The 26,159-nt window shown below is 35.4% G+C and overlaps 2 protein-coding genes across 3 annotated transcripts in view; both read right to left on the bottom strand.

Moving 5' to 3' along the window:
- The window catches only part of LOC107725172 (nipped-B-like protein A), a 52,661-nt gene extending 48,790 nt beyond the window's left edge, over positions 1-3,871 (bottom strand). The window contains exons 1-2 of the mRNA XM_016534344.1: positions 3,518-3,871; positions 1,472-1,621 (exon numbers count right to left, since the gene is read on the bottom strand). Coding sequence (XP_016389830.1) covers positions 1,472-1,535 — 64 coding nt within the window. The 5' untranslated portion in view covers positions 1,536-1,621; positions 3,518-3,871. The remainder of the gene's footprint in view (positions 1-1,471; positions 1,622-3,517) is intronic.
- Positions 3,872-6,872: 3,001 nt separating this feature from the next.
- LOC107725178 (excitatory amino acid transporter 1-like) lies at positions 6,873-25,007 on the bottom strand. 2 transcript variants are annotated; one of them, XM_016534350.1, is made up of 10 exons: positions 24,833-25,007; positions 22,969-23,226; positions 20,380-20,517; positions 15,801-16,005; positions 15,676-15,718; positions 15,305-15,576; positions 14,635-14,868; positions 12,695-12,889; positions 11,607-11,741; positions 6,873-7,429 (listed from the first exon to the last, which is right to left on the bottom strand). In XM_016534350.1, exons 2-10 carry the CDS (start codon positions 23,147-23,149, stop codon positions 7,219-7,221), a joined length of 1,614 nt encoding a protein of 537 aa, XP_016389836.1. In that variant the 5' UTR covers positions 23,150-23,226; positions 24,833-25,007; the 3' UTR covers positions 6,873-7,218. The 2 variants fall into 2 exon arrangements, with proteins under 2 accessions (XP_016389836.1, XP_016389837.1); XM_016534351.1 differs by lacking the exon at positions 22,969-23,226 and having other exon boundaries at positions 24,833-25,004.
- Positions 25,008-26,159: the final 1,152 nt, after the last annotated feature.

Raw genomic sequence — 26,159 nt, 5'->3', positions numbered from 1 at the left:
AGTGCAAATCCGTGAATGAATGTTCCGAAGTGAAATAAACGTCAACTGAATAAAGTTGAATGGAATAGAATTGAAATAAAGTTGAATAAACTTCAACTTTACTGTTCAGTGCACTGATGTCAGACTAATTGTGGATAATAAAGTTTATCGTTAAATTGTTAAATAACCTGCCTCCATTACATATCTTTGTCACGTCATTATAAATGTTTGATCACCACATTTGAGTGATCATTGCAAAAAATGTGTTTATGTATATATATATTCTGTTTATGTATATACTGTATTCTATACAGAATACCATTTAAAAGTTTGGACGCACGAATGGGAAAGTGTCCAAACTTTTGACTGGTACTGTACTATAATATACACAGAATATCGGCCGATATATCAATATCGACCTTTTTTACTCCCTAATATCGGTATCGGCCCCCAAAAAACCTATATCGGTCGGGCTCTAATTCCTACCCATATAACAGCGCCACCAATGTAAAGTCATCACTGTTACTAGACAGGTCTCTCTACACGCTAAAAAATATCTCTACAAAATACATATGAATTTTTCATTTTTCTGTTGTGAGATACGAGGTTGTTAATCTATGGCATATGCTTTTGTTGAAGCCCATAAAGCATCACAAATGATGTAATCGAGTCAGTCTCCCTTAATACTTAAATATTTGCATATATATATGCATATTTTGCAATAAACCAAAAATATTTTTTTCTATAATCATTATCTTTAAATAGTTTTCTATTTCTCCATTGATTCTAATTTGATTGTCATTTGCAATGTTTTATGCGATTGTAGTTCCTTCCCTAAAGCCCTTTTTACTCCCTAATATCGGTATCGGCCCCCAAAAAACCTATATCGGTCGGGCTCTAATTCCTACCCATATAACAGCGCCACCAATGTAAAGTCATCACTGTTACTAGACAGGTCTCTCTACACGCTAAAAAATATCTCTACAAAATACATATGAATTTTTCATTTTTCTGTTGTGAGGAGGGAGGTTGTTAATCTATGGCATATGCTTTTGTTGAAGCCCATAAAGCATCACAAATGATGTAATCGAGTCAGTCTCCCTTAATACTTAAATATTTGCATATATATGCATATTTTGCAATAAACCAAAAATATTTTTTTCTATAATCATTATCTTTAAATTAATAGTTTTCTATTTCTCCATTGATTCTAATTTGATTGTCATTTGCAATGTTTTATGCGATTGTAGTTCCTTCCCTCACTAAAGCCCTTATGTCACAGTCTTGAACCTTTGTTGTTTTGCCCAATTTTCAAATATTTTTTGCTCCAAATCAAGGTTTATAATGTTGTGATTATGTTAGGTTAGTTCACGGCTTAAGTTTTAACAAAAACCTTTTTAAAATCCCAATGGGAAAGATGAATAGAAAAAATACTTCCAGAACTAATGCCGCTGAAAATGTGAATGACGAGTAGTGTGATGAGTGTACTTACAGTCAGTGAGACCAGCGATCCCAGCAAGGGATGTGATGGGCACATGTGGCATGTCCCCATTCATACTGACGGCTGGGCACAGAAGTCTTACGCACACAGAGTTCCAAAGAGATATTTATACACTGACCATCCCTCACATCTCACTCAATCCTAGGGGGGGGGAAAAAAGTGCTTGAATGAGGTTGTGACATGGGATGTTGTTTAACATGCTTCATTTGTTTGTTATGGAGTCTTAACAACAATTTTGTGAATAGATCAACATAAATCATGCACTTGCTCCAAAACAGACACTACGCCTTCTGGCAGAATCCACTCAGACGTACTGTCTGTAACAGGTGTATTGATTTCTGTGTACACTAACTGCCACGTAGAGGAGCATTATGTGAGACCGATAACATCTACAACAGTGCAGACAACCTGACGGACACACCCACTCTGGACGGACAGATGATGGACCATGGACACACTCCTCATAAGATATGCAAGCCCAACCCTGTCTCTCTCAGGGGGCCAATGACAGCAGATGCAAAGAAGCAGAGTAGCAGACCTCACATAATCAAACAAGAACACATTTTACACACATTCAAAACAACATACTACATCAATGCTCAGAAGACAACAAGTAAGCAATGTGTATTTGTGTTTAAATGCATTTCAAATTATAAATAAAACTCTTCTATGACATCAAAAGAAAATTCTGCATACATTTCCGCATCCGGGCTATTTAGGGCGCATTAATATTCATGACTCATTTGCATGCGAAACTGCATTCGGAAGGTAAACAGTCCAGTGATGAGCTCTGACGGGCAGATTACCGATGCCAACCGGGGTATTTCTGTTACACTGGCCCTTTAAATACCAATACTTCACTTATTTATATTCATGAATTCATTCCGATCACTTGCATGCAGGTTTTATGACAACTCAGCAGCGACATTCACATAATGCATTATTTTATAATCAAACCTTTTGTCGTTAGAAATTAAAATTCAACAATCAGGAACGATTTCAACATCTACAGCAATAACACGTTTATATTTCTTACCGAAAACACGGTGAAAGCGGCTTTCAATTGGCTTAAGTTCTGAATGCAATTATCTGCTAAATGTATAGTATTATTCTCTAAATCGTTAATGCAAAATGCTATTAAAGGATGTGGCAGGTCATACAATGGAGTGAAGCATCACATCTGTGCAAACAGGGTAACACAAAATGACCAAAAACACAGTGTTGACAAGTCGATCACCAGAGAGAGGAACCATTCATCCTCAAAGCGTTTCACTGACGTTTATTCAGCCGTAATGACTCAAAACATGGCTAACACAGCAAAGTTATGAACAACAGATTGTAAATATTTACCATAACAAGCATTCAAGCCGCTCGTGGGTTATCGAGAGATGCTTAGAGATGATTTCGACTATTAGCAAAGCGTTAGCTCGGGACTTAATAGATTCCTTGCAGTGGCTCGCTAGTTAGCATTGCTCTAATCTGATATGTGAATTCTTACAGAAACCCGAGCCGCTTGCGTTCCTACTTATTTAACTAACAATTTTAGTTATCTTACATACAATTTTCTGTGAATAGTTCAGTCATTTAGTCTTATTAAACGATAGCCGCCGCTATGCTAAACGCTCGCGAAAGCTAGTTCGGCTACGCACATCTTTCTATCTCCGTTCGCGAACAATAAAAACACTTTTCGCTTTCCACCGTTCTCTCCTCGCACTGTGCGTCAGGCGACGAAACGTTTTCGGTCTGTGTATAATATAGCCGTGTATAATCCGTTTGAGTTCCCACACAAAAACATTCGCCCGTGTTTGTGTCGCGAGGCCTCCGCGAGCTCCCCAGAAGCCTCGGACTCTACGCACGAGCGCGACGCCGCGTCACGCGCTTCCCGCCACGGGGGCGCGCCGGAGGAGAACGACTAGCCGAGCCGTTGCGCCGTTGGTCTCCTCAGAGCCGTTCCGTCGAGGAAAAAACGAAATGGAAATGTGGTAAGGGACCGCGAAGACGGCTTTAGGAGAAATTGTGACAGGGTTTCATATTTACCTTAGCTTGGGGTAACTTCAAAGAAGAAAAAATAAGGGGACTGTTGTTGGGATGAGAGGTTGGTTGTCGGTCTGCTGTAAGTCTCTGGCTCCCCCTTTCTGCTATAAAAAGATCAGCGCGGGCTAGCGGGGTTTGTTTAGCCGAGCCAGCTAACAACAAGCCAACTCTATCTTTATCTGGGGTGGGGGAGGTCAGGCTTTCTCTCATCACACTTTAAATACATTTCATAATTGAGTCGAGTTTAATTCAGCTCCTCATTAACTTAACTCATAGCGTCAATGTTCGCAAAACACATTTGCTCACGTCTTTGTTTGCCAACAAAAAGCCCCACAATTGATGCTTTGTCGCTAGTCAGAGGGAATTGTAGGTTGACCGGAAATACAAATACTAATAAGGTGATTATTTTCCAGCAGACACAGATATGCTGCTGTCGATTTCCAGTCTTTTTTTACATCAGGTACGAACAACACGTACAACTAAATTCTTATTCAAGATATTTTTATTCTAGATTTTTTTTATTGGTTGACATCCACATCATTACATATCATGTAATAGTGTTATTCACAATATTATTTATAATCAATACACATACGTCAAACATACGTATGCATGCATTTATAATATATATTAATGTATAATTCTATTCTTTCATATACATTACATTAATATGCATCGTACTTTCAAGTTCATTTCATTTCTATAGCACATTTACAACAGCCACTAGGCTGACCAAAGTGCTTTACATAAGAGAAAATGATAAAAAAAAACATACACAGAAAGCAAACCAGATAAAAAATAACACAACCCGTACTTCATGCATTTATGCATGTATATGTTATGCATGTGTATATATACACACAAAGTATGGTGAATATTAATTCTAAAGAACATTGTGAATAGCGCTATTACATTCAATTCAAGTTTATTTGTACAGCGCTTTTCACGATACAAATCATTGCAAAGCAACTTTACAGCAAATTAAGTTTCTACAATATTTAGTGGTATCTTATCAGTGGTGACTGTCAGTTAATGTACATATGGCAGAAATGTACGGAAAAATCAATTTAAGACGTAATAAAACAGACGATGAACACTATTAACAGCAATTATTATATGATGCAATCAAACTTATAGCTAAATGTGGTAGTTCTGTATGTGGTTTCAGGGTTGGCATCATCTGAGGTCCTCTGAGGGGTTGGCATCATCTCTTCTCATGTGTTCTGGATCCAGACTGAAGCTTGTGTAAATCCTAGTTACGGCAAAAACAGAGAAACAAATAGAGACATAATTAGCGTAGCTGCTGTTCCAACCAAGCAAAAAAATTTTGTTTAACCCAAACTAAAATTTGCTGTAGTGTGTCAGTAGGAAATAACAGTTTACATTTCCAAACATTCCTTTTGCCATTAATTGTAATAATCCAGTGAGATTTTTGTATGCACAAGGAGTCTGACAACAGCCAGAGATCAGATCTCACCATCATCCAGTCCATCTGGGATTACATGAAGAAACAGAAAAAACTCAGGCAAACTAAATCCAGAAGAACTGTGGCAACACCTCCAAGAGACTTCAGGAAACCTTCATGCAAAGCTCCTTTAGCAGTTTCAATATTCTTGTAGGAACTTCTGGGTATTAACTTGACCTAGAGCCCTGTCCTTTGAGCCTTTCTGTAGTTTCACTTCTCACCACTGGATGGCGACTTAGTATAACGATTAAGGTCAGCGGCCACACCTGTAGATTATTAACGACTTTCTTTGGATTTATGTGTCATCTAAAGAGAAATAATTCTGTGTAGCTATATGAAATATATGAGCGATAATACTGTGACTTCCATTAACCATTAAATGTCATATATATACCAATGGTATTCAAGTCAAAACTAAAAACCATTAGTTTTTGTGTAAGTCACTTTGGATGAAATCATCTAAAAAATGCATAAAGTAAATGTTAGGCTATATTTTAAAATCGACAATTGCTTCTTTTTCTTTTTCCTCTTTCTTTACCATGTCTGTGTAAAGTATTTTGTTATATACAGTACAGTATGCAGTGACATTCATACATTGTTTTTAGTTTGGAATATATGTCAAAACTTTTGAGGCCACTGTTTGCTCATTAACTGTTAAGAGCATATCTATGTATAAAAACTATAAGAGATTTAATATGTTCTGAAACATGTAAAATTATGCTCATACTCACCTCAAGACTATACTGGAACAGGTCAAGAAGGACATGATAGAATTGTGTCAACAAGGTCTTGACATGAACAGAGATTAGATCACACAATATATCTAAGACGGTAACACCATGTACTTGATAAGTTTAGTAGAGTAGTGAGGGATTGAGAAATGTCAAGGATGAGCCATTCAAAGGCTGATAATGACTGCAGTGGCGCTACATTAAGGATATAACATTTAACTCCTATATTGCCATTGCAAATTGATTGTGTGTTAAAAAAATTAAGAAAGATTCAATTCCTTCAATTTGAAGGAACAGTTTAAAATTTTCTGATAATGCACTCACCCTTAGGATATCCAAGATGTAGATGAATTTGTTTCTTCATGGGAGCAGATTTGGAGAAATGTAGCATTACATCACTTGCTCACCAATGGATCCTCTGCAGTGAATGGGTGCCGTCAGAATGAGAGTCCAAACAGCTGATAAAAACATCACAATAATCCACAAGTAATCCACACCATTCCATTCCATCAATTAACATCTCGTGCAGTGAAAAGCTGTGTGTTTGTAAGAAACACATCCGCCAAGATGATGTTTTTAACTTCAAACTGTTGCTTTAGGATAGCATATGAGTTCTCTATTCATATTATTGCTTTCTCCAATGAAAAAGTTATCTTGTATGAATAAGGAGAGAAATATGTACAGACATTATTTGACGGACTGGAGTCATGTGGATTATTTTGATGTTTTTATCAGCTGTTTCGACTACCCATTCGGTACCCATTCACTGCAGAGGGTACAAAATAAGTATCAGAAGAATCACTAACCTATTAAGGGTGCATCGACAAAACTGTAATGTGAGCAGTCCAAAATGCTCTTTTTTTATTTATAGATTTCTTTATTTTATTCAAACTGACAGTCATCTATAAAAGGCTTGAAATAAGATTTTTTTCCAAAACAAGTCATGCATGGTCAGAGTGACTTCACAGATTCCAGCTTATTTTACAGATAAAGGCTGCTGTAATTGTGTAACATGGAAACATCGCACTATACTGTTGTTTCTGGACTCACAACCTCACTTTCCAACTTAGGCTGCCAAAACATCCCATGTGGTTTATAACCAGTTGAAAAATGCTTCTTTTTAACTATTTCTTCTTTTTTTAAATCCTTTGAAATCATTTTGTTTATTCAAAATCAGTTTATTTTCCCAGCACAACTAGAAGCATTGTGAACAAATGATTTCCATAATGACCTTCAGTTTCTCTTGAATTAACCAAAAACAAACCTGCATCTAGAAAATTAATACAATTTTGTCTAATGAAATCAAATCTATTCCATTTATTCTACAATAAAACAGTTCAAAGAGGACAACAGTGGACCACACATGTCCATCTCTGCTTGAACTTCAACACATTTGGAATTGTCTTTGACAGGCATATAAAAAGACTTGAGATGAATATCAGACTAGTGTCTGACTAAGTCACTAGTATTTGTACAAAAACTCCAGTTTTTCCTCAGGAAACAGGCAGTTACATTTTGGTCTCACTGTCAGGGATCTTGGCATTCTCACACTCGCTCTCCTGAGAGATGAGCTGATATGACTTCTTAGTTTCGTTCTCCTCCACTACGGAGTTTCCGATCTCGGGATCAGTACCATGCAGCTCGTGACGTGACAGGTGCTCCACAATGCCAGCACCAATGGAGTCGCCCAAAACATTAGTGGTGGTGCGCAGCCGATCTCTGAAATAGCAGATGAAAACAAACGGATTCATTTTCATGGTGGAAGTATGCTGTGCTTGGTCCAAGTATACCTCAACTTCTTATCAAAATCAATGGGGATGCATTCTCTGGTTTACACATCTGGATGTCACATGAGCCTTTGTTGTGTTCTGAGGGCCTCATGTAGTTTCCGCTTAAGAAAAACAGTTCCTCCATCTTGTGTGGTGTTTTTGCTGACCCATCTTTCCTTGTATAAAGGTTCCTCAGAGTCTGAGGCCTCCTCTAAGCCTCACAATGCCTCTTCTGTTCTGTACGCTGCTTTAACCAGCACATAATCTGACAAGGTCCCTGACTGAACTTGAATTCAGCAACTGCTGTTTTGCTCTGAATGCGGTGAGAGTAAAGGTTGCAAGAACATGCTATTGAATATGGGTGTATTGCTCAATGGGTCCAAAACTCATTGGAAGCAGATGTTGCATGACCATATACAATTGGATTATGGGTTATGGAATGTGAAAGATAGAATATGTTATGCTTACACCTGCAAACCCTGTGCATATGTTCGCGGAGGGGGTCTAGCGATATTATTTAATGAGAAGTGGAAAGTTTCAGATATATCTTTGCCAGAATATTCTTCATTTAAGTCAGTTGCTCTGCAAATTAATGGATCAATTCCTACAAGTCTTGCTACTGTATACTGTCCTCCTAAGTTCATTTCTGTTTTTCTACATGAACTTTTTGCCTTTTTAACTTATCTTTGTTCATTGTCTCCTAGTGTGATTTTGCTTGGGGATTTTAATATTCTTATTCATAATGCAGGTAGCACTATCAAATTTAGTTTGTTGTGCTTTTAATATTTGTTCTGACCAACCTCCAATTTCTACTCTTTCCACATTTAAACTTCCGAGCACGGAGGAAGTAGTCCGTTTTGTTCAAAAATCTAAATCTACTACCTGTCGCTTGGATTCTTTTTCCAACGTATTTGATTAAAGCCTGTCTACCTTATCTCTTCTTTAATTACCAACATTATACACTCTTTGCTTGTTTCTGGTATTGTTCCATCTTCACTTAAAACTGCTGTGATAACTCCTATACCTAATAAACCAGGGGCTGATTCAAGTAACTTTTATAATTTTCGCCCCATTTCAAATCTACCGTTTCTTTCTAAAATACTGGAAAGGATTGTTGTAGCCCAGGTCCAGGATCATCTTTCTGATAATAGTTTGTATGAGCAATTTCAATCTGGCTTTCATTCACATCATAGTGTTGAGACTGCATTAGTTAAGATTTCCAATGATTTATTGGCAGCTGCTGATTCAGGACTTCTATCTATACTTATTTTGCTTGATTTGAGCGCAGCATTTGATACTATCTCGCACAGTATTTTGTTGGACAGATTGGAGTCTATTGGAATCATGGGCACTGCCCTGACTTGGTTTCGATCTTATCTAACTTGGTACTCAATTTATACAGTTGAAGCAGTTTACATCAAAGCCTTCATATGTTACTATTGGGGTTCCGCAGGGTTCAGTCTTGGGTCCTCTCTTATTTATTATTTATCTTCTACCTCTTGGTAATATTTTTAAGAAATTTGGTATTCAGTTCCACTATTATGCTGATGACACCCAACTGTACCTGTCCTCCAAACCCACCTCTACTTTTCCTCCGTCTATCCACTCAGATTGTGTAGCTGAGATTAAAGAGTGGTTTACATCAAATCTTCTTAAACTAAATAGTAGTAAGACTATTAACTAAATGTTAAAAAAAACTAAATGTTCCTCAGTGAATATTGATAATTTTCCAGTGTCTGTCTCTAAACAGGTTAAAAGTTTGGGTGTTATCTTTGACAGTACTTTATTATTCAAAGCACATATAAATAGTGTATTTCGCTCTGTATATTTCCACATATGTAATATTAATCGTCTTCGTCTGGCTCTTTCAGTAAAGAGCACAGCGATCCTTGTTCATGCTTTAGTCACTTCACGTATTGATTATTGTAACGCTCTTTTTTTATGGTCTGCCTTCAAAGCTTCTCCATAAACTTAAGCTAGTACAGAATTCAACTGTACGATTTATTTGCAGAACTCCTATAACTGAACACATTACTCCCATGTTACAACACTTGCATTGGCTCCTGGTTAAATACCGTATTGAATTTAAAATCCTTCTCCTTAATTACACTTAATCTTACTCCTTCATACTTATCTGACCTTCATATCTACACTCCTACTCGCACTCTAAGATCATCTTCTGTACTCACTGTTGTTCTCCCTCGAATTTGCACAACTTCTATTTGGTCTCGAGCCTTTAGTCATACAGTTTATGGAACTCGTTACCACAGGATGTGCGAAATAGTCAAACTCTTATTGTTTTTAAATCTCGCCTTAAGACCCATCTTTTTAGGCATGCTTTTATGTGATTGCTTGTATTAGGTCTGTTTAGGCTGTAATAATTATTATTGTTGTTTAAGGTTGATTGTTTCAATGTAAGGTGTCCTTGAGTGTCATGTAAGGCGCCTATAAATAAAATGAAATGATAAGAATAATAATATTTTGCTGCTCAGCCCTGAAGTTCTGCCAATTCTCCCGTTCAGGGTTCCCACAGCTTTTGATCAATACATTTCCATGACTTTTCCAGTCATTCTGGATTATGAATGCTGATCGACATTTTAAAAAATTATATAGAGGTTCAATAGAGGTTATAGTCACAAAGAGCCATTACTAGCTGTTGAGGCCATTAAGCTTAACTTGGAGGAAAAAATGCATATAAATTTATTATGAATTATCTCATTATGAATATAATTTATATTATGATATAATATAAATAATATTTAATTATTCATATATTTCATTGTTCATATTTAATTATGAACAATAACATATTTAATTTAATTATTTTATTTTAATTTGATTAATTTTTATTAATTTGTATTAATTATAAATATTTTATTCATATTTTAATAAAACTTTCTATTACTTTTTAAGTAAAGTAATTTACACAAGGCCTGGAAATTGTTACAAACTGAACAAAATCTGAACAAAACCAGGTCTCATAATTCACCACATAACAAACTAAAGGCAGGGTAGGTGATTTGGTTCAAAAACATTTTTTCTTATGCTGGTTGAAAGTCTCCTCGATAGCAATCATTAAGGTAAGTGATCTAAATGTATTTATATCATCTGTGGAAGGTGTAGGACCATAAAATGTTTGTCCAATCATATCCCTTGATCCGAGGGCTATGATAGGCTGTCCCACCTGCCTGTCAGCGTATGTATTTGTATGCCTCCGTGCACCGTTGGCGCAGACATGATACGTCATCAGCACGTTCCATTATACTATTGCAGACCAAGCTAGAATGGAAGGTGTTATTATTGTAATATTATGTGCTTTGTACTGTAATGTTTTCTCACCAATGAGATGTGAGGTAATCTGACAATGTTGCATTCAACCCTCCACCAACGCAGTCTCTTATCGTGTAGCTGGTTAGCCTCTGGTCTGCCTGTGTGCGTTCATGTTTTGGAGAGTGATTTACAAAGCTAGCTTGCTATTGCTAGCCTCTCTGAAATCGCCTACCCTACCTTTAATAATTAATTAACCAATTAGTAACAAATTATACAACTACAGTAATTATATCAAACCTTACCTAGATACATACAGCATACTAACGTGTACTATATAGCAAATCTCAACAGGCTGATTGTTTAAATCGTCACGAAATGTAAACTATATTATTGCATCTGTAGCTCGATATACAGTAAGATACACAAAGTTGGATATACAGTATATTATATCAAACTTTATTCACATATATGCAGTACACTCAGGTAAAGCAATATAAACTATATAGCAAATCTTTACTGCATATTTATTTTTTTATTTTCGTCAAAAATGTAACTACACTATCGCCCAGCTCTTTATATAAAGTTATATAAGTATATATTAGTTTGTTCAACTTTATCCGCATACAGTACATTCGCATAGAACGAGTACATGATTACTTGAAATCGCAATCTGAAAATTCTTTAATATTTCTAGTTTTTTATAACAGTGGGAACTCTTGTCTGTTTGTTAAAACTGATGACTGTAGTTCTTCAAATACCTTCTCCTCTACCAGTTTAATGTGCAAAATTTAAGTACACATTGGTATGCGGGTTGATCAACATTTGTCATAATACTTAAAAAAAAAAAAAATACTCACAGGAACCAATCAACAGCGATAATTAGAGTGATGTCATCGGTGGGCAGTCCTACAGAGGTCAGCACTATCATCATAGTAACCAGGCCAGCCTGAGGGATTCCAGCTGCACCAATGCTGGCTGCTGTTGCAGTGATGCTTTAAAATTATACAAAGCATGCATTCAAAAATCATTTTTGGTTTCAGTCAGATAAATAATTTAATAGTGTGAAAAATCAACAACATTTAAGGCAAAACACTACAGGCAAAGTCAGTTTTTTTTTTTTAGACTAGTAAAAATATAACATCAAAAATAAATGTTTAAGTGTTTATTTTATTACACTATCTATTTGCATCTGTAGATTTTTAAAAGCTTTTCTCAAAATTCGTTTTTTCACGCACTGAGTCAGAAATCTCCACTTCAGCAGCACTCTATATAGTTTTTTCTGAAGGTTTTTTTTATTTTATGTTATTCCTAAAACAGTGGGGGTTTTTTTGTTTGTTTGTTTGTTTTCTGATGGTATTTTTGGATTTATGGAGAGATAAAAAAAAGACATCCAAAATCTTTCGTGAAAAAAAACAACAACAACAAAAAACAGAAAAACGATTTTTAAAAGCTTTTCTCAAAATTCGTTTTTTCACGCACTGAGTCAGAAATCTCCACTTCAGCAGCACTCTATATAGTTTTTTCTGAAGGTTTTTTTTATTTTATGTTATTCCTAAAACAGTGGGGTTTTTTTTGTTTGTTTGTTTGTTTTCTGATGGTATTTTTGGATTTATGGAGAGATAAAAAAAAAGACATCCAAAATCTTTCTTGAAAAAAAACAACAACAACAAAAAACAGAAAAACAAACTTTGAACCTGGCTTTATTCACTGTTCATATTTTTGTTCTGCAAATGTATGCAAATTAGTGCATTTTTAATTAGACAACACCTAATTTGCATATTTAAACATAACATTTCAGAACACTTGTAATACAAAATTTATAGTCTTAATGTACTGTGATTAATCAGCTAGGGAACTATGGTGATATTAGTTAAAATGTTTACCAAAATGTTTTATGGTGTCTTGCCTTAACTGAATAAATGTCCTTTTTTTGTCCTAACTGTACCTGATGGTTAGGATCTCTCCAAAGTTCAAATCCATGTCATTGACTTGTGCAATGAAGATGGCAGCCAGAGCCTCATACAGAGCGGTGCCATCCATGTTTATTGTCGCTCCAACAGGCAGCACAAAACGGGTTACACGTTTATCCACATGGTTATTTTCCTCTAGACACTTAAAGGTGATGGGCAGGGTGGCAGAGCTAGGGAGAGATAAATTGTCATCATCATGTTCAAAACTCGAAAATGTACACAAAAGGAAAATGTTGACAACTTTTTCCAGTGGCGAGTCACAACGGCCTGTCAAGATCCAAAAGGCACCAAAAAATAAATAAATGGTCCAAATGAGAACATATACGAACAGCATGTAGTGGGCGAGTAAATATTAACTAACCCTTTTAAGCATGTAGCGAAACTCTCATGCTCCGCTTTGCAGTAGCGTTACAGCAAAATAAATCACATTTACTTGTGTTATGAAAGTGAGTTCACGGTCTGTGTTTAATGTGATGAAATGTGTACAGCACCTGATGTCAAGAAACATCTTTCTGTTAAGTTGCCCTCGCGTACTGGGCACCAAAACAACATACTATGCAACCAGCATAATTCGATTCACAAACAAATTCACATAATGATTCAAAAACATACAGGGTGACAAACTTGATTTCCAAATCAATTACTCTTATGAGCCATGAACACTGGCTCAAGTTAAAGGGAAAGTTCATTCAAAAATCAAAATTACCCCACGAGTTAACCTCAAGCCAGTATGACTTTCTTCTTTCAGACGAATGCAATTGGAGTTTGCAAGAGCCAAAATGTCCTGGCTCTTCCAAGCTTTTTTTCAATAGTCCAATATAATTCCAATAAACTGCATCCATCCATCATAAAAAAGTGCTCTACATGGTTCCGGGGGGTGAATAAAGGCCTCCTGAAGCTAATCAATGTATTTTTGTAAGAAAAATATCCATATTTAAAACTTTATAAACCGTAAGCTTTCGCTAACTGTCGTACGTGCAATCACTAGAGAGTGGCTTTCCAGCGGATGACATAGGACGTAGGCGTAGCTTAATGTCCGGTGAGAATATGCCAGTCTCGAGAGAGCAAAGGAAGCAAAGTTTCTTTTGTTTAGCAAAGAAAAAACAGGGTCCTCTTAGCTTATATCCTCCAACATTTTTCTTTACAAACCTTGTTTTATACGTCTAATTCGTGACCGGTGTTTTGTTTTGCTCTCTCCTCTGCGCTGGATCATACCTGTCAACATTTGGGTCCCAAAATTCGGGAGACGGAATTTTTTGTATGTGTCGATTGTGTGAGAAGGATGCGTTTCATACAAGATCTGGCAACTGGGCAGCCTTGGAATTTGTTGACGTGATTATTCATATAGGCCTAATGAGGTTTGGCCCATACAAATTACGGGAGTTTTACCAGAGGCGAATGTAGCAAACATAAAATACTCCCAGTGGGATTTTTTTTATAGAAAGATAAAAAATGCGGGAAAATATTTAAACGGGATTGAAAGGTAAAATACGGGAGAATCCCGGGAAAAACGGGAGGGTTGACAGGTATGCGCTGGATGGATGCACTTTTTTGGGCTTCAAAATCTTAACCCCCATTCACTGCCATTATAAAGCTTGGAAGAGCCAAGACATTTTTAATATAACTCTGACTGCATTTGTCTGAAAGAAGAAAGTCATATACATCAAGGATGGCTTGAGGGTGAATAAATCATGGGGTAATTTTAATTTTTGGGTGAACTATCCCTTTAATGGATAGCTCAATAAGCCTCCGGTTTGAATCCGTTTGATGATTCATTTACTGAATTTAATTGTTGAGAGCGGCTACTGAATCAACATCTTATCATTATTTTCAGTGATATCCGTATCGAAATAAAGCAAGCTGTGTGGTAAATAAAATATATACATTTTAAATGTATTTACATTTAAAAGCTCACCTGGATGAGGTACCGAGTGCAGTGACAAGGGCTTGCAGAAGTCCAGCGATGAACACAAATGGATTTTTACGCGTCACAATGAAGTAAAGCGAAGGCAGTACGATGACTGCATGTATCAGTAGGCCAATGATGACTGTGATGGTGTACATGCCCAACTGGCCTCCCATTTCTGATATATCATCCATCTCAACAATTTTTCCAGCAATCAGGAACATTATGCCGAGAGGAGCGTACCTGAGGTGGGAAAACACATTAGATATTTATTACCGTTACAGAAAAAAATTGCGGAAAACATATACTTAAAGACAAAGAATGTGAACTTAAGTTAATAAAGTGTTTTTCTATGGTCATGTTTTGTCTCGCGGCACTTCAGACCGCGACTAAAATGTTCACAAATGCAACAAAAAACAATGTGCAACCGTTCAATTCATTATTCCATTATTTATTATATAAGTGCCAATTGTTTACTCTTTGCTCCAATTTCATTATGTTTCAACTGCTATTGTTTCAGAAAGTCTGAAATTAAAATCACAAAAACAATCTGGTGGGCCATGACTTGGTTTACCATATTTTCAGTGGTTTTCATGAATTAAAAAAAAAAACACTGTTTGAGAAAACCAAGTACGTAATGTGCTCAAAGCTGAAAACGTTCCCACTCTAAATCACTCACCACATGATAATGGCAACAAGCCTCATGATGGCCTCATTTAGACAGTCAAAGAAATCCCGTAGTGGTTGACCCTGTTCCTTCATGTTCCCAATGATGAAGCCAAAGCACATGGAGAAGACCACGAGTCCAAGCGCGTTGATTCCATTAACCGTTCCCAGCACTGGTATCACCTCTTCACGCTTGAGTTCCTGCGACCCGTTATTCAAACTGAACAATGTCTCGTTTACCAGAACTTTAACTGTGACCACTCGCTTGCCATATTGAGTTTTAAACTGAGGAGGGTAGAGAGAATAGAAACAGTTACTTGGTTGTGTTTATCATCTAGATTTTTAGTGGTACTTGTGCATCAAAAACTCAAATTAAAACATTACCTGTTGCGTACAAGCTTGCACTAAATTAGGAGGAAACATGTTTCTGTAAAAAAAAAAGGGAATATAAAGTTATAAAAGAAAAAAAAACATATAATAAAAATGTAAATTAAAAATGAACTTCATACCTGATGAGATCAAGGAAGGCATCTGCTGGACTGACTTGTTCTATTTTCTCCTGTTTGGTGAATTCGTCTTTAGAGCCTTTTCCCGGGTGGATGATGAGCACCATGACGATCCCGATGAATACAGCGATGATAGTGGTGGTGGTGTAGTAAACTACAGCTCTCACACCCATCTTCCCTGAAGCTCGACTGTCCAGAGCGGCCATGCCTGCACACAGGTGACGTCAAACTGCAATATTATAGTAATGCATACAGTGTCTATAGTAATGCAAGCAACAACATATTATAGTAGAAATACAGTGACAGTCAAAAGTTTGGACACCTGCTCATTCTACACTAGAGTTAAAAAGTTTAGGGTTCGTAAGATTTTTGGTCACACTTTAGTTTAAGGTCCAATTCTCACTATTGACTAACTATTAACTATGACTTTTGCCTCAATAAACTCCTAATTTGCTGATTATTAATAGTTAGCATGGTAGTTGTTAAGTTTAGGTATGGGGTAAGATTAAGGGATCTAAAATACGGTCATGCAGAATAAGGCATTAATATGTGCTTTATAAGTACTAATAAACAGCCAATATGCCAGTAATATGCATGATAATAAACGACTAGTTAATAGTGAGAATTGATCCTTAAAATAAAGTGTTAGCTATTTTTTTTAATGTTTAATGCTCATGAAGGCTGCATTTATCTGTTCAGAAATACAGTAAGAACTGTAAAATTGTGAAATATTTTTACAATTTAAAATAACTGTTTTCTATTGTAATATATTTTAAAATGTAATTTATTCCTGTGATGCAAAGCTGAGTTTTCAGCATCATTACTCCAGTCTTCAGTGTCACATGATCCTTCAGAAAAAATCTTATAGGAATATAGTGTAGTATGTAGTATAGAGTAGTGTAGGAATAATGTTGTGACCTCTCTTATATTTGAGTTTTTTGGCTGATTTTCCTTCACACTTCAGTCAATAGTTGTTTAATACACGTTTTTAAGGAAGTACAATGTATGTTTGTCTACAAAAGTAATTTAAGTAGAAGCTTTTAGACCAAACATAAAATCCGTCAAATTCAGTGTGTCTAATCTATTGATTGGTACTGTAAAGAAAGAAAGTCTCTACATTGATGCTCAACAACAATAGCTTGTATAGCAGTCAGACAGTATATTTCCTGAAGGTCACTGACCACGACTGCCATTCAGCATTTCTCTCTATAGGACTGAAACAGCCATTGTATTGAACTATGTATGTCTTCCATTATTATGTGTGTGTGCATGTGTGATACTAAGTAGTGATCTAACTGCCCCCAACCCCATAAAAACCCCTCAGCTTTACACCCCACAGTGGCCTGGGAACCTTCTGCACAGGTCATGTTCTTGTCCTGCTGCTCTCATTAGTTCTCGTCTCCATGGTAATGATGACTTCCCCTGCATGAGTCTTATAAAGTCTTATTCTCCTATACTGCAGAGTAATTACCTTACATATACACACACACACACAAACACAGTCTTCAAAGAGGAATTGTGTGTGACCCTCACAAAGAAACTGTCTAATGAGAGCTCACTCTCCGTGGCCATCAGCGAACAGCCAGAATTTACTGATAAACTTAATCATGTTCCATCAAGTAGTTGTTTAATCATATATTTAGAGCTCTAAACTGAAATATTAAACTGCAGCGGGTGATTTGAGTAATTCCTCAAATTTTGAAGAAAGGCTTGGTACTAATTTCTAAGAAACTGGGCTTATGATTTTTACATGGTGGACAATAGAGTGGGTGGAAAACCAGATTCAAACCATATCAAAAGGCCAGAATATCATAGATTTGAAGGTGGATTATATTAAGCAACCTAGAATCTCATTGACAACGATGATGGTTCTGGGCGTAATGATGAAACTGTCAGGATAAGTAGCTGAATTCAGTCGCTATAAAATAATTCGACATAATAATGTGAATCTGTGAAAATTAGAACTCTCATCCCACAAACTCCGATCTCTATCGTTAGTTTGATCTGAAGCTTCTGCATTAGCTCTCAACCAATGATTCACCGGAGCTCGCAAGGACCGCCTCCCTCATTTCCATGTTGCACACGGAAAAGTCAAAAGAAATAAATGAATAAATAAATCTGGAAATAAATACATGTGGGAATAAATAAATATGAAAAAATAAATAAATGCATGAATAAATAAATATAAAAATAAACGAAATAATAAGTAAAATAAAATAAAAATAAATGTAAAAAAATATATATATATAACAAATAAAAATGAATGTAAAAATAAATACAGAAAATAATACAAAGGAAAAAAGTAATAAAAAATTAATTCAGGATTAAATTTGATTACAAATTAACTATATTTGTTTTATCAAGTCATTTATTTCTTTATTAATTTTCCTCTTATTACATTTATTTATTTATCTATCTATATATATATATATTTATTTGTCATTTCTGCAGGTTTGGAGCTTCTGCATTAGCTCTCAACCAATGATTCACCGGAGCTCGCAAGGACCGCCTCCCTCATCTCCATGTTGCACATGGAAAAGTAAAAAGAAATAAATGAATAAATAAATCTGGAAATAAATACATGTGGGAATAAATAAATATAAAAAAATAAATAAATGCATGAATAAATAAATATAAAAATAAACGAAATAATAAGTAAAATAAAATAAAAATAAATGTAAAAAAATATATATATATAACAAATAAAAATGAATGTAAAAATAAATACAGAAAATAATAGGAAGGAAAAAAGTAATAAAAAATTAATTCAGGATTCAATTTGATTACAAATGAACTATATTTGTTTTTGTTTTATCAAGTCATTTGTTTCTTTATTAATTTTCCTATTATTACATTTATTTATTTATTTATTTATCTATCTATATATTTATTTATTTGTCATTTCTGCAGGTTTGGTCCTCCATACAGGCAGCCATTAAACAATGCTTCTCAAAGATCTTCAAATCAGTGTCACTGGTCGTCGCCTCTGAAGTTTGTCCTTGTTTTGGCTTTTACAGACTTGGTTGACCTGATGACATGCTATGATGCACCACACGAGTGTGTGTGTGTGGACTGAAACAGCCACACACATGTGACACACATGCCACACACAAACAACACGTGTGTGTGTGTGTGTGTGTGTGTGTGTGTGTGTGTTTATGTTTTGAGTGTTTGATCTGAATGGACCTCTACACTCTTAAAAATAAAGGTGCTTCACGATGCATTAGAAGAACCTTTTTGTCTAAATGGTTCCATAAAGAACCTTTAACATCTGAAGAACCTTTCTGTTTCACAAAAGGTTCTTTGTGGCGAAAGAAGGTTCTTCAGATTATAAAAAGGTAAGAAAGAGATGGTTCTTTAAAGAACCTTTGACTGAATGGTTCCTCTATGGCATCGCTGTGAAGAACCTTTTGAAGCACCTTTATTTTTAAGAGTGTACTGTGTCATTGATGTTCAGCCTTGTGACTGTGCAAGTGAGAGCAAGACCGAAACAAACAGCGTACATCTGAGAAGATCTTTAAAGACAGCTGCTATTATATCTGTATATCTGTTGCAATAAGTCAATATTAAATTAAAACAGACTCTATTTACTTAATACACATTTCTGGTCCTATGGTAAAAATGGCATTCCAAAGTCAACATTACTCCAAAGAAAAAACAATTTGTTTTAATCATCCTTCATCAAAATGTAATAATGTGCTCCACCTCTTTCCTTTTCTGAGGAAATCATGAATATCTTTTACTTTTTAACCCCTTCGCTCCATTCTGGTATGTAACAACCACTTTTCACAATCCGATCAATTTCTGCTATATAAAATCAAGTCCTGCCATAGTTTTTCTTGTTGAATATCATGTTTCACTCATGTTAGTGAAATGACTCGTGAATGCTTCTTCATGTGGACTCATGTGGTAGCATAAAAGCAGTTCAAAGAACTAAAAGCATTGTATTTTTATTCTATATAAGCTGTTTGTTCCATAGGCAATCCGTAAAACTGCACAGCAGCCATCAATCTGCCTGGAAACTATATGCAGCTTTATTTGGAAAGCAGCAAATGCTATTTATACAGAAAGTGTGTGTGAGAGAGAGAGAGCTGACTGAAAGGAGCTTTTGTTCATTTCTCTGTATGGTCACTTTGACCTCTGACCTCTTGTCTGTTTGGAAAGTGAGCATCAAAGCACTGACCTCACACACACTCTCACCTGCCCCCCTTTTCTTAAACGGGTTGAACTGCTTAGAGAACCTATGTTAACCTTCCTTAAGATTTATTTTGAAGCAAAACAGGCCTAGAAGCTGGACTAGCCTTGTTGAAGATCTCAAAACGAACTGAATTCTTCTTAAAACTATTAAATTCTTAAGCGTATATGGTTTTGGTATCTATAAAATCAATTTGCAAATACATTTACAGCTGAAAAAACACAATTGCTTCAGCTGCATGAGTGACTTTGAGCCTGACCAGATTAGATTTGGCCCGTTCCCTGCATCATGTGTTTATCTCAGACTCATGCAGTTCTGGCTTTAGCTGGCAGAGTTGCCCATGTCTGGTCACTGGTCAGTGCCTGGTGGTGCCGCAGCGGCCCGTACCTGTGATTAAACTGGACACCAGCAGGGGGAGCACCAGCATCTGCAGCATTCTCATCAGCAGCTCTCCAGGAAAGGAGAAGTACTTCACCTCTCGATAGGACATTTTATACGGCCGCAGTCCGAATCCCAGAATTATACCTGCGAGAGAAACACATGCACCTTTAATTGTTCTGTAAAAAATACTTTTTGCATTTAGCATTTTTTTAGCTGGAGTGTTTAGTTTTATACGGCCGCAGTCCGAATCCCAGAATTATACCTGCGAGAGAAACACACATGCACCTTTAATTGTTCTGTAAAAAATACTTTTTGCATTTAGCATTTTTTTAGCTGGAGTGTTTATGTTGTTATGTAACATGTGTTTATGAACTGAAACAGAAGAAGAAAAAAAAGAATGTCATGATTGTGAAATAGTCTAAGTATGTTGTACTGTGTCAGTGCTAAAGTCAGAGCACAATACTGTCTGTGTCAAAACAAACTTAAGAAAAGCTAATGGAATTTCTGTCACAATTTGGAACCAATTATAATGTTATCCAAAGAGAAACATAAACATTATTTAAAAAATAAAAAAAAATTTAAAAAACACACATTTCCAGTTCATCATATTGGTTCCAAATTGTGACCCTGGAGCACAAAACCAGTCTTAAGTCGCTGGGGTATATTTGTAGCAATAGCCAAAAATACATTGTATGGGTCAAAATTATAGATTTTTCTTTTATGCCAAAAATCATTAGGATATTAAGTAAAGATCATGTTCCATGAAGATATTTGGTAAATTTCCTACTGTAAATATATCAAAACTTAATTTTTTAATTTGTAATATGCATTGCTAAGGACTTCATTCAGACAACTTTAAAGGTAATTTTCTCAATATTTTGATTTTTTTTTTTTTTTGCACCCTCAGATTCCAGATTTTCAAATAGTTGTATCTCGCCCAAATATTGTCCTATCCTAACAAAAAAGCTTATTTATTCAGTTTTCAGATGATGTATGAATCTCAATTTCGAAAAATTTACACTTGTGACTGGTTTTGTTGTCCAGGGTCACAATTATCATAAAAATTCAATTTAAATGTTCATTAATGAAATTCTTTAATAGTATTCTTTACGATTTTTTAAAAGGCTGAGGTTCAGTGTTTTGTTACGACATCCAATGTGAAAAAAAATACAGAAAAATGAAATCTAATATATAAGATGTTGAATATGATGATGGCATATCAACATACTTGCTGAATAATGCTGTATGACATTAAATATGTTCCCTGAAACATTAAGCAATTCGTTGAAATTAGGCAGATTAAAGGTGGGGTAAGCGATTTTTCAAAAACGCTTTAGAAAACTGATTCGGGCCGAATAGCAAAACAAACTTGTAGCCAATCAGCAGTAAGGGGCGTGTCTACTCATGATGTGGAGGAGAGAGCATTCAGTGCATGGGACGGACATTAGCCGAGCCGAGCGACAGAAAGATAGAGATGGCGGATAAAAAACAAAAGAGGAAAACGTCTGCGGAACAAAAGAAGGCTTATGGCAAGAAGTAGGACCCATGTAAATATAGGATCAGCTTTCCAGCACTGGAGACAACTCAAGGAGCGGAAGGCCTGCGATCGGACGCCGAGGTTGCTTTGTTTCTTCTCGATAGGTGAGTAACACCGTGTCTGCGCCGCAACAGCTAAAGTTTGTCGCGCCGCGCTGCAACAGCTAAAGTCTGTCTACACTGGACGCGACAAAGCGACAGTTGAAAATAATTTGAAGTTTGTGGCATCCAGTGTAGACCATAGATATGTATATATATCTATGGTGTAGACAGCATCACTGATTATAATGAGTTCCATAGTATTTTGTCGCGCCGCGCCACTCGCGTCTGGTGTAGACACGATGTAACATTGGTTTTGCTTTGTTTCACAGAACTAATCGTTGCCTGGGTTGCGTACGTATGTGTGAGGCAGAGCTATCAAAATAGGGGCGTGTTTGTTTTGGTGATTTCAAATGTCAACATTGGCTACCAGAAATCGCTTACCCCACCTTTAATCAGCCATTATTTGGCCATTTTGAGATTCACAATTGTATATTTTCAACATTAATAGTTTTTTTGTTTGTTTTTTTGTTTTTAACATTAATTAATTTAACATTAATTGTTTTTTTGTCTTTATTACGAAAGGACAGTTAGTTGACAGGAAGCGAAGTGGGAGACAGAGAGGGGTTGCCCAAAGTGCAATGGCGCTATATATATATATATATATATATATATTATAGTTATTTTATGCAATGTTAAAATTATATTATTATAATAATACATTTGTTTTTTTAATTGATAAATAATATTACATTTAACCCATATTATATAACATTTTTAGCTTTATATTTAATTGCATTTTTATTATTTATTTTATTCAAATATAATATTATATTCTAACCCATTAATTTTTACTTTTATTCAATTGTTTGCAATTTTTACTTTATATTTATTAGCATTTTTAAAATGTATTTATTTTGATTCAGTTACAATATTCTGTTGTAAATCTACATTTGTGTGTGTTTTTCCCTTTCAGAGTAGTAGGCACACACAATCATCTCAACATCAACATCATCTCACCAACTATGACGGCAAGGACTGTGAGGATGACGAAGGCATTGCGCCTGAAGCAGCCTTTGACGTCATCAGTAGTGATGTTCTGTACGGTGTTGCGCGCCCGCTGTGAGCGCTCTGTGATGCCGTCCCGCAGCTGCTGCACTCTGCTGCGCTGCAGACGCGTCTCTCCGTTACTCTGAGTCATGCCTGGAGGAGGCGCCACACCGGACACACCAGACACCGCTGAACGATTAACGGCAAACACTCCGCTTCAGGTAATAACTGCAGAGAACAACATGCAGGTAACCTCTCTAATACAATATCCATCTAAGTAATATCTCGATTTTTACATTTTCTGAAGAAAATGTGAGTGCACCGAAAACAAAATTGGTGTCGAATTTACATTGAAACAATTGTCACAATTACTATAGTAAATTTCACAAAAAATTACAATGAAACAGCAAGTAACATTGAATTAAACGTGAAATTTTAGAAAGTAGAAATACTGAAATAGTATTTTCTTGTAAAAAAAATAGTCGTTTACAACTTCATAAAATCATTTTTACAGCGTAGTGTTTATCGTACAAAAATTGCCGTCACAGTACTAGGATGTTGTGAGGAGATGCTATTGTGTTTGCATCACTACACTGTAAAAATGATTTGTCATACTCGTAAAAAAAACTAAAACAAAGATGATTGGAGTACGTTTTATAAGAAAATACTATTTCACTCTTTTTTACTTATTGTTTTAATATTAGTGTGTTACTTGCTGTTTCTTTGCAGTTAATTGTGAAATTTACTAGCAATTTCTGTGTGAAAATTGTTTCTATACCAAATTTTATTTATTTATTTTTTTTTAGGGTAGGTGTTTGCCAATCAAAAGAGATTAAGTGATCGGATTGGTCTAAGGAACGTTTTAGCTTGCTTTATCATGCACCAAGTAAAAACCATGAATCACATCTTGAAGAAATGTAATAGCACACTTCTCCTCAACAGACCGCAAGATTTGATGTATCAACTGTGCATGCCATATAATAATAATTAGGCTTAGTGGTTTGTTCAGATCACTAACCTGAAGTATGAACAACAATAATAATGATGCTTGCCTAAAACTAAAACACTTAAAACAAATCTAAACTGTAAAAAAAATATTTTTCACTGTTAAAAAAAAAACGCTTATTGGAGTGCATTTTACAAGAAAATACTGTTTAACCTTTTCTACTTCAAAATTTTACATTTAATTCAATTTGTTACTTGTCGTTTTCTGTAATTATTTGTGAAATTTACTAGCAATTTCTGAGTGAAAATTATTTCTACACCAGTTTTGTCTTTTTTTTTTTTATTGTAATCTAAATTAAATTTGTTGTACACTCTTAAAAATAAAGGTTCCCAAAGGGGTTTTCGCAACAGTTCCATAGAAAAACCATTTTTGGTTTGGTTCCCAAAAGAACCATTTTTTCATAGTGTGAAAAACGTTTGATAATCTAAAGAACCTTTTTCCACTATAAAGAACCTTTTGTGCAATAGAAAGGTTTTATGGATGTTGAAGGTTTCTCTTGGAACCACTGATGCTAATAAAGAACCTTTATTTTGAAGAATGTAGGATTTAAATTTTTGGATTAGATTTTTTAGATAGATACACATCCAATGTATCCAAATGTAGGTTCTCTTCACCAACTAATGTTAATTTGACAAAAAGTCCCTCTCAGTCAGGACATTAACTTCTCATACCATTTGCACACATGCAGCATGAGTACTGCTGCTATCTTTCCATGCGTGCTAGGAACACAGCCAGACCAAACACTGCTACTCTCCCTCTCACACACTTGGAGACTCACATGGTCTGAGAAAACTCCCACATTTAGAACAACTACAGACAGTTACTCACATCACAATAAGGGATTCGGTCCAACCCTTCCTATGATGAAGATCCTCTGCGCTGAGAGCCTGGAGAGAAGTATGTACTTAGAAAGAAAATCGCAAGAGTTTGGAAGGAAAGGACTGCAAGCATGAAGGGTGTGAGTGAGAAGGACAGGGGAGAACCAATAGTGGAGGGAAGATGAGAAGGGGCGGAGCATGTTTGAAAAAGAGAAGCTCTTTCACACACTGGAGAGGAGGAACTGCCAGCTCGACTGTGGGAGGGGCTTTGGAAAGAGCTCCTCCCACTTTAAATGACGAGATGGAGGGAAAAGCATGTGTTTGTTTTCAAGTAGGATCCACATGGTCTGAGACCACTCTGTATGAAAAATTACGAGGAAAAATGTTTTTTTTTTTTACAAGGTGTGACAAAAAAACTAATTTGATCACCTAATATGAACATCTTTGAGATGCTCTTTGGATTGTTTTCAAGTTATCCGGAACATGATAATCAGGTCTTGTACCAACTTGTTGGTTCTACTCCTAGTCAGTTAAAATGATATTCATAACTCATTTCACTCGCATAATCTGACATATTGAGGGCAGCAAGGTATTCAACAGAAAAACAAATGTAGGAGTGACGTGATTTTATCTATCAGGAATTGATTGGCTTGTGAAAGATGGGCATTACATCACTAAATGGAGACAGGGTAATCTGATCGTCAAAGTTGTGGAGCTTGTTTTTTATAAAAAGATAAATTGATAAAAAGAGCTAAATGTTTTATATGTATAATTTATGCATAATTGTAGAAGTTTAGCAGTGAAAAAATCCATGTGCTGTGTGAGCAAACATATAAATATATTAAATATAAGGAAATGTCCTTAATTAAAAAGTTGTTTGTTTAATACATTTTAATTGTTTTAATGAAAATCAGAGACCTGACTGAGCAAACATGAATTATATTTTACATTGAAAAAAAATGTAAGTTGTTCATTAAAGAGTTTTATAAAAATGTTTATATGTAATACATGTTTATTGCTGTAAAAAAAGTGGCTTATATAAGCAAACATTGCATATAAAATAATTTTTTTAAAGTTTATGAAATAAGTTTTATTTATTTAATTATTTATGTAAGACATGTTCATTAACAAGTATTGCATAACATTAAATATAGTTTACATTTTTTAAGTTTAAAAAACTTTTTTCAAATTTTTTTTATTAATATTTTTATTTATGCAAGTAATACATGTTTATTGCTGTAATTAAAAAACTTGTATGAGTGGCTTGTATGAGCAAACATGAAATATATTTAAAATATATTTTTTAAAAGTGTAATACATATTACTTTTTTGAATGC

Source organism: Sinocyclocheilus rhinocerous, unplaced genomic scaffold, assembly GCF_001515625.1.
Source record: "Sinocyclocheilus rhinocerous isolate Xijiao unplaced genomic scaffold, SAMN03320098_v1.1 scaffold516, whole genome shotgun sequence".
NCBI classification, from domain to species: Eukaryota; Metazoa; Chordata; class Actinopteri; order Cypriniformes; family Cyprinidae; genus Sinocyclocheilus; species Sinocyclocheilus rhinocerous.
The sequence above is the reverse complement of the archived record's forward strand: the minus strand, read 5'-3'. Positions and strand labels throughout refer to the sequence as shown.

Coding starts and splice junctions, on each gene's coding strand:
- LOC107725178 (XM_016534350.1), bottom strand. CDS start 23,149: ATGACTCAGAGTAACGGAGAGACGCGTCTGCAGCGCAGCAGAGTGCAG. Junction 16,006..20,379: donor GGTGTCCAGTTTAATCACAG/GTACGGGCCGCT, acceptor ACCTGTGTGCAG/GCATGGCCGCTCTGGACAGT. Junction 7,430..11,606: donor ATCGCTGTTGATTGGTTCCT/GTGAGTATTTTT, acceptor CTGCTATTTCAG/AGATCGGCTGCGCACCACCA.